Below are 9037 nucleotides of genomic sequence, written 5' to 3'. Positions count from 1 at the left end.
GTAGGCCTACCTATGCTTTTATTGTTTTTTAGGCCCCTATAACAATTTTTTATTTCATTACATTTAATTATTTCTGTTAATGTTATTACTGTATTAATAAAACGCCTAATTCTAAAAATTCCCGAACAGCTTTTAGCTTTTTTCTTAATCTTATGATTATTCCATCCATCCATCCAAGCCTTGTTTGATCCATCTTCAAGCCGCCAATATCATTCATCCTCCCAGACTTTTTTTGTATAATATTATTTATAGGCCTAGGCCTAGTTCGGCATTAAAATATGCCTACGCCTACTACTATCTAGGCCCTAGATAGGATTGCACAGAAACGCCCGCCTAAACTACCTTTATCCAACAATTTAATAATTTTGTTAATGTTTACTAACAAAAAAATATATATTCTAAAAACTTACCACTACAATTTACCCGATACAACACCAGAAAATGTCCCGAACAAACACTCAACACGTCACACGTGGATGTGGTTCAATGGTTTTTTATACACTTCCGGGGTATGTGATCGCGTAACTTGCTTGCCGGAATGGCTGCCCATGGAATTTCACTCATGCGCAGTGTATAAGAGATAGGACTTCCATATCTTGCGCCACTTCGTGGCGCTATAGTATCTTTGTTGATCAGTGAGCTTCGGCTATTACAAATCACTGGTATTGATATACAGTATTCGTTACATTGGCATTATCGTTCAGCTTTCGTTGAAAATCTTCTCTTCTAATCTAAATAACAGCGTTTTTTTAATACAATTTTTTAAATTTTTAGTTGAATCCATTTTATTTAACCGCTGTTTGAGATATAGCATTAATGTAGTACAGAAATATTTAACAGGAGTGTACTGCGAATGTGGAATGCAGAGAAAAAAATTATTTAAAAAAAAATGTTTTTGTTACGCCTGACTGCATACCAACGGTCGCGACCTCTGACCGCGCACGCGTAATATCACACACGTACACACAGCAACAAACATCCACACTGATCATAACTTGGCACTCTAGGAGAACAGTCTTTGACTGAAGCGTGGTCGCCCAGTATAAATAAATATTTTCAATTCCTTATGTGATTTAACAGATATATACTGTAATCAGAAATCACGAGTGACTACATAAATTTACGTTTAAAGATGTATTGTACCCCAAAATCATGAAAAATGAAGACCACCTTTAAATATAATATTTATTTTTAAAAAGAAATCGGTTCACTTCATCATCATATATATATAATATTAGCGTTCCTTCATTTCAGAAATCCTGCAAGTATCCCTTGATGAAGCCCAGGTCTACAATTTTCCATTCTTTTTCTTTCTATTCCTTTTTTTTAAAGATTTAATAGCTGTGGGTTTTTCTCCTGCCTTCTTGTTCACAGTAGTCACATCTATGGAACAATATAGATAAATTTGTATTTAAAGAGAGAAACCAGGATGCTAAAATTAAAAAATTAAAGTAAAATGGTAAAGACAATAAACATCCAAATAATTACCAGTATTTGGTGGAAATGTCGCCGGTATCCTAAATAGATCGGTATGTTGTTTGAGTGGTTGATTGGTATCTAATGGTAACCATGGGTGATTTGTAGACCCATACTGCCCTAGATGGTGTTTCTGGTGACATGTGTGAAGATCATAGGAGCTCTTTGTAGCAGGTTGTGTGCTCTGATATATGCATGCATGAAGATCACCCGTGTTGTGGGATAAAAGATATTCGCCCTCTGAAAGGCTAAACAAAATGATTTACAATTATACAAGAATGTTTGCATATACTATATATATACTACTAAATGTCTAGTCCAATACATATTCTCTTTTCTTCTTTCGTCTATCACTATCAAACTAGTTTGACAAAAAAAAGTGTGATGTGCCCAAATATGTTAGTGATATGCCCAAATATAGCAGTGATATGACATCATCATGTCCACATATGGGCACATTTTTTTTGTCACATAAAGTTTGATAGTGTAGACAGAGCTTTAGGCAGATATTCATCAAGAAGAAATTATTTATCATATTAATTATTAATTATATTTTTTTAATTTTTCTATTAAGCTAAAGTTAAATTAGCTCTTGGAAAAAACCCTATTTATTCAGGTTATCATTTGAGAATCTTACAGGTAACAGAGCCACAATTGCTTAATCCACATATCAGACTACATACAATGTCAGAAGGCAAGTAGCTTTGCATAATGAGGAGGTTGGAACATGCAGCCAAACTTCATCTCTTTTAAATAATGACACTTTAAAATCTTACCTATACATATTTTTCAGACATGAATGCAACATTTTCATAGATTGTCCAGGACTGTAAATAAACATAACAATTATGAATATGATTGTAGAAGTGAGATATAAGCTGACCAAAATAATCAACCAACCAGGTATTTCTTTTATCACAATTCGATTCAATTTTATTTTCATAAGATAAGATGCATCATTATGTAATAACATGAGTTTTTAGTCGCGTGGACGCAACTCTATAGTTCACTATGTCGGTCGGTCGGTCTGTCTGTCTGTTGGTCCGGTATCACTATGCGTTTTAGCACGCGACTTATGGCTGTTGGCCTTGTTTTTTTTAAAGTATAATGCACTTAGAAATTTATATAAGCTCAGATGCTAGTAAGTTCCATCAGAAAAAGGAATCTCTGTACATTCTGTTCATGGTTTTGTGTTTTTTCCCTTTATTTACTCAAAAAATCCAACTTACTTAAATGGAACCAAAGGATTTAAAACATTATTTAAATCAATATACTCTAGCTTTAAAAGCTCAGATGTGAAGACATCGATCCGACCTGTAATTAGAATTACACACAAACCAAGTGGTTCAGATGACTTTTTCTTTGTAATAGCTTAGTTCAAGTTATAGATTCAGTGCTCAAGTCGAGTGGCTGAGGGGTTAAGGCAGGGGCAACGTAAACCATACCTATACAATCAAGGTTCAAGAAACTCCTCGACCATTGATCTGGTGGTAGAACAAGACTTCCCGGATAAGGACTTAAAACTAGAGGTCCAGTGTACACATCTGGCTTGTGTGCACTTTAAAGAACCCAGTACATCTTTCAGAAAAGTAGGTGGTTACCCGGTGTACTGGTCAATGCAGCCCCTGTCGTTATGGACAGACAAACGGGTGCCGTTTGGTGGCAGCACACAACTTGAAGGGACCCTTAGGGGAGTAGAAAGTTGTGGTGTCATCCACACCTGTGTGCAATTCAGACCAGTAGGCTGCCAGTCGCAGGTTATTTCCACCATTTACAAGTTTGAGCAGACTATTATACTAATTTACCTCTGGCTAGTTGAGCTCCTGGTGTGAGAAACAGCTTCAACCATCCACAGCATACCTCACTAACTGTCAACATCTCATGGCCAAATATAGCCTGGTATTCCAATTTGGGTTGAATATGTAATGGAACTTCCTGGCAACCGAAAGACAAATAATAACACATAAACTTGTGTTTAAACAAATTGTAAAACACAACACAACTTTATTAAACTCTGTCTACACAGACTAGCCCAAATATGGTGGGGATATGCCCAAATATGGTAGTGATATATGACATCATCATGTCCATATATATGGTCACATCACATTTTTTTTGTTTGATAGTGTAGACTTTACACACAATAAAATGAGGATAAAGAAAGACTGACCTGTTGTGTTTTATCAGTTGTTGATCTGCCATCAACTTGAGATTTTACAAGAATTTTGAATTTACCAAAATTCCATAAACTATACATGTCTTCTGCCTCATTAGTAATTGATGGTGATTTGGTATTTGATTTATCTTTACCATCAGATTCAATGTTCTCAGAAAATTGTTTCATACCTTCTTGATGTTTTGTAACATGTGCATTTTCTGTAACAGCATAATTGGGGGATTCTATTGAAACTTTCAAATTGGAGTTGTCCGTTGTCAAATTATTAGATGAAGAAGTCCTCTTTAGGGGACTCTTAGGCAACACTAAAGACACACCTCTGTCCTCTTTATCTGGTGACAGAGGTGTCTGTTCTGTTGATTCATCACTGAATCGATTAGAATTAACTGCATCATTGTCTGCTGACACTGTGGAGTTTTTCTTCTGTTGTCCATTTTGAAGCTTCTCACAAACTCCTTTAAGTCGTTTATTTCTTAACAGTGTAGACCCATCCAGTGTATTGGTCAATGCTTGAGTCATCACAATTTGACTCTGGTTTGTATTAATATGAGATTCTTTACCTTCATTTTCTTCAACCTCTTTCCTTTTTCTACTTCTTGTCACAATACTTTTGGTAGAATCTTTCTCAATGATGTTGCTTGGTTGTGATGGACTCATGAACTTGTTTTTATTTGATTCATCATTACTACTTGAGTCAAGAGCTATCACCAGTTCATGTTCAGTATCACTGCTATCACTAATAAATGGTTTATCTCTGATGACCAATGTGTCAGAGCTCTTTTTTGGAACTTGAAATTTGACAACACTGCCCTCTGGCAGGAATTTACCTTCTTTGTTTTGATCTTTAAGTTCCCCAAGTTCCAAAGATATTTTACTAATTTCAAATTGATCTTTAGCACATTCAACAGTTTGAGAAGATATTAAACTTGAAGCCACCAGATGATCTTCATTAGTTCTTTCTGTTAGTTTCACTTCTGAAGCATGATCTAGAATGCTTAAACTACCATCTGGGTAATCATGGATCGAATCTAAACTTTCATGACAACTGGTTGATGTCTTTTCTGCTAAATCATTCTCTTTTTCATGTTTATTTTTTAATAGTTTCTGTGATGTTTTATATTTAGCACTGCCTTTGAGTAATTTATCTTCATTTCCTTTTAAACAAGTAAATGTCTCCAGTTTGTTGATGTCATTCTCATTACCAAAATCAAATGTTTCATCTGTTGTTGGTGAAGTATGTAATGATTTCATTGCTGTTTCCATTTTTCTTTCATCTGTTTCCGGTTTACTTTCTTTTGTATTTTTCCCAATGAAAAAATGTTTTAAAGCTTCCATGTGATACATGGTATTTTGAACTTTTGGCAAATACAATTTCTTCATCAATGGAGTATTTATGACAATAACTTTCTTCTTAGAAGTTGAATTCGCCACTGAAGAGCACAATAAAGATAACATGTTTAAACTGTTTTAAATGATCTTAACATTACTACTTGCATTAATTTGTGTATATAATTTATCTAATCTAACCCTTGTCTACATAAAATCTGCAGTACCATTCCATCAGGAACAGCACAAAATATAGTGATGTTCACAAATATGGTAGTGATATGCCCAAATATGGTAGTGATATGACATCATCATGTCCATATATGGGCACATTTTTTTGTCACATAAAATTTGATAGTGTAGACAGAGCTTTAAAAATGTTGAAATTGAATAGAAGCCAATTACAATTACAAGTCACAAAGCATTCCTCTGCACTAAGTAGTGGCAGATATATCAAGCCAGAAGGAACTCATGGACACACATGTCAACACATGGCAGCACATTTTACTGCAGTATACAGTCATGAGAACCATCCTGGTATTAGGTAGCAAGAATGTGTCAGTACCACTAAGTAGGCCTACTTACTTTGACTTTGCACAGTAAATGGAATCTCCCATTGCTGTTCATAGTGTGGTGAATGGTTATCAAGCATAGTAAGAAAGGCTTCGCTAGACACTATGAAGTCAACTGGGTGCTTGGCTACCAGGCTTGCTATTACAGGGTCAGAGGTCAAATCCTTAAAAAAAATAGAGAATATATAAAAACCTTGGATTTGAATAATACTAGATTTATTGTACAGTCAACTCTCCCAATAACGGATTCTTTGAAAACCGGAAACTCTCCAAACAGTCCCAAATTAATTTTTACCATTAAAAACACATTTTGAATACCAGACTTTCCAGAAAACCAGAAATATTTAACCAGCCCTAAGGTGTCTGGTTTTGGGAGAGTTGACTGTATATTAATTGCATTTATGTTCCACTGTATATTGAAATGAATGTGAAATAAATGACCTCTATTCAACAAGAAAAAACAAAATTGAAATTGATGGTAGTTACCTGGTAACAAGGAGAGTCAATTTTGTCCAAAATGTCTTTGTTGATACTTTGATTCCTTGTAAAAGATTTGTAGCTGCTACAAGAGGGCTTAGAAGCTGTTGCCTTGTTACCATCCTACAGCAAACAACAATAAATATTACTAAATAATTATAACCAACACAAATTTATATTAAACTAGAAATACACTAACATGGAAGTCAATATGTACTGAATGGCTTGGCTATGTATCGGCTGAGGTACTCTGTACCTTTATTTTTCAGGGGATGTTTTACTTGTTAAGGTTGCCAGATTGTTGTGATAAATTTTCTCAAATAATATAACAATAATTAATACATGTTCATATCCTTAACCAGGCCCTTGTCTTTTAAGGCGAGCAAGTGCGATCACTCACCTAACACACTCCTAAACTGCCATTGAGGAGTGCGATATACAACACGCTTAAATTTAGTAAACTTCTACATACCAACATACAAACAGCACACTCCTGAATGTATTGAGGAGTACACTTTGTAGTACAAATACAATTTTCAAAAGACAAATAAATATTGAATGTTAAGGTTGCCAGAATATTTGATAAACTTTACCAAATAATACAACAATAATTAATAAATGTTCAAACCTTGACAAATAAATATTGAATAAACTTCATGATGGAATCGGTTTTGTAGACGGCGCCCGCTTTTAAGCTGATCGTTTGTTGTAAAGTGTAATAACGAGGAACAGAACAGATACGCTTTAACGAATATTCAAGATATTTCTGAAAGACACAATTGTATAAAGTAATAATAAAATATATAAATAATCTTGACTGTTATTTCAAATAAAAAGAGACTGTACTGTAAGCAAACCTATAATCGTATGGGTTAGTTTACTCATTAGCTTAAAAGCATTGCACCAGGTACAATAAAAATAAACTTTATTTACTGATGTCTCACAGCATTAAAAGACCAACAAGAATTATTGAAAAGGTGAGATCTTAGAAGTTGAATTGCTTAAGAGATTTACATTGACAGATATGGAGTGGAAGCTGGTTCCTAACTAGTGGTGCTTGTGCAAAAAACCCCTTGGGGTAAGAAGCCCACTCAACATTGTCAACAAGATTAAATACCTTCATATACTGATTGACCTTTGAACTTGTAAAGGAATAATCTTCAGGGTGTTGTAGTGCAATTGACCTTAGATAGTTCATAAACTCTTCCTGCTCTTGACCAACTTGCATCTGCAAACCCTAGTAAAAAAAGTGTGATGTGCCCAAATACGGTAGCGACATATTCTTAAATATGGTAGTGATATGGCATCATCATGTCCATATATGGGAAAATCAAATTTTTTTGTTAGTTTGATAGTGTAGAGCAGCATATTGATATATATATATATAGTGAACTACAATATCTATATGGTATAATGTCATTTTAATGTGCTAATATAATAGAAGGTAGATGTATAAATATTTACCTTAAAATGTTCAATTTCTTTTAACTCTTTCTGAGATGGGTGCTGTGCTGGTGGGCATGTTGACAACTTGTGATATAGTTCCAGATATGTTCTCTGCTGTGACCATGATAAAAAAGACTTCCTGGGATACGGGCATCCTACCTTTGGGCTTTCCAGATCTGGGTTCAAACTTAAGTCAGAAAAATAAAATTTGATTAGATATTAACACTAACTTTAGGCAACAAAATAATATATGGATTATATTTGGAATAATTTAACAGATTATATAAAAGAATCCCCCACTTTAAGTTTGTTTAAACAGAGATTAAAGCAACATTATATCAATAGAAATATTTAAGTTAAGTATTAATTTAAATCACATTTCGTTATTTTGGTTTTTGTTGTTGTTTGTACTACTATGTTTGTTCTTTTTTGTTAGGGTTACATGCTTAAATCACTTGTGCTTATTTTGTATCCCATTCCATTATCATATTATTTGTTGTATTTGTATATATCTTTATTTTTATTATGGAATAAAAATGTCGAAGATTGATAAATAGGAAAATAATGGGACCATTTCTGGGGTCACACGGTACCATATAGTCCATCCATAAACATCAGAACAGTTTCGTGGTTGATTGGCTCCATTTTTTTTGGTGGTTTTTACCTTTTTAGAAAATCTTCATTTGATTTGTCATTTGTATCATTGTACCATTCTTCCATAACTCTCTCCAAAGATGGTTTTATGGTGAGTCTTTTATAGCTTTCTTCTGTAAAGAATGGCTTCGGTTCTCGAAAACTGAACAAATATATATAAATTAAAACTGCTCTGTGACTGTGTATATAAAGGATTATGCTAGAGTACTAGCTAGCCTAACCATTTTATACAGATGAATCCAACACTTTCTATCTATACTGTAGTGTTGCCAGCAGTCAGTTACTCTCAGTACATACACACACATCATTGAACTATTTATTGGCTATCCCTATTTTATTTAATAAAGGCATATTATAATTATATTATAACTACCTACTACTACTATAGTAGAGCTAGCATGCAAGCATAAGCATAGCAGATTTTCCCTTACCTAAGTACCGATAATAGTGCAGCCTAGTGCGTAGTACGAACTGACTAGAAAACAAACAATATACCAAAAAAGGCATCTTTTTGTCCACACACCACTCACTGCTGGCAAAGTCCGGCCTAAAAACACATGGCCTACTTTCTAGGCTTAGATCAAATGAATAACAACCACCTAACAAATACTTACCAATCCTCAGGATTACTTTCCATGTTTAACGGCAATGCTGGCTTCGTACAATTTATAAACAACAAACTAGGCCTAGGCCTAGCCCTATCTTAGCTTACCATACACACCGCCAGAGGCAGAAGCATGCAGTGTGAGTGACGAAAAAAACAACGAAAGTCGAGCGTTTTTTTAGTACTTATAGTATGACACGCCATATTGGAAATAAACGGTTCGTTTTTATTTCTAATTTTCAATTACAGAATTATTATTAGATCAAACACATTCTAATAATTTAAATCGAACTATCATTTCCTTTA

General features: G+C 34.2%; 1 protein-coding gene across 1 annotated transcript; it reads right to left on the bottom strand.

The window, feature by feature from the left end:
* Window positions 1–1177: 1177 nt before the first annotated feature.
* Window positions 1178–8876, bottom strand: LOC144839636 (little elongation complex subunit 2-like). Its single transcript, XM_078695083.1, has 13 exons — window positions 8742–8876; window positions 8138–8269; window positions 7492–7660; window positions 7145–7264; window positions 6656–6793; window positions 6037–6150; window positions 5564–5714; window positions 3647–5082; window positions 3282–3411; window positions 2706–2790; window positions 2253–2303; window positions 1489–1724; window positions 1178–1383 (listed from the first exon to the last, which is right to left on the bottom strand). The coding sequence occupies exons 1-13, from the start codon at window positions 8762–8764 to the stop codon at window positions 1289–1291; spliced, it is 2880 nt and encodes a 959-aa protein (XP_078551209.1). The 5' UTR covers window positions 8765–8876; the 3' UTR covers window positions 1178–1288.
* Window positions 8877–9037: the final 161 nt, after the last annotated feature.

Source organism: Antedon bifida, chromosome 4 (genome assembly GCF_963402885.1).
Source record: "Antedon bifida chromosome 4, ecAntBifi1.1, whole genome shotgun sequence".
Taxonomy (NCBI): Eukaryota; Metazoa; Echinodermata; class Crinoidea; order Comatulida; family Antedonidae; genus Antedon; species Antedon bifida.
The sequence above is the reverse complement of the archived record's forward strand: the minus strand, read 5'-3'. Positions and strand labels throughout refer to the sequence as shown.

Bases quoted from the DNA above. Each gene is read 5' to 3' on its own strand.
- LOC144839636 (XM_078695083.1), bottom strand. From the start codon at position 8,764: ATGGAAAGTAATCCTGAGGATTG. The intron at 8,270-8,741 runs GTAAGTATTTGT...ATATTTGTTCAG, and splicing joins GAAAGTAATCCTGAGGATTG to TTTTCGAGAACCGAAGCCAT. The intron at 1,384-1,488 runs GTAATTATTTGG...ATTGTTCCATAG, and splicing joins GACATTTCCACCAAATACTG to ATGTGACTACTGTGAACAAG.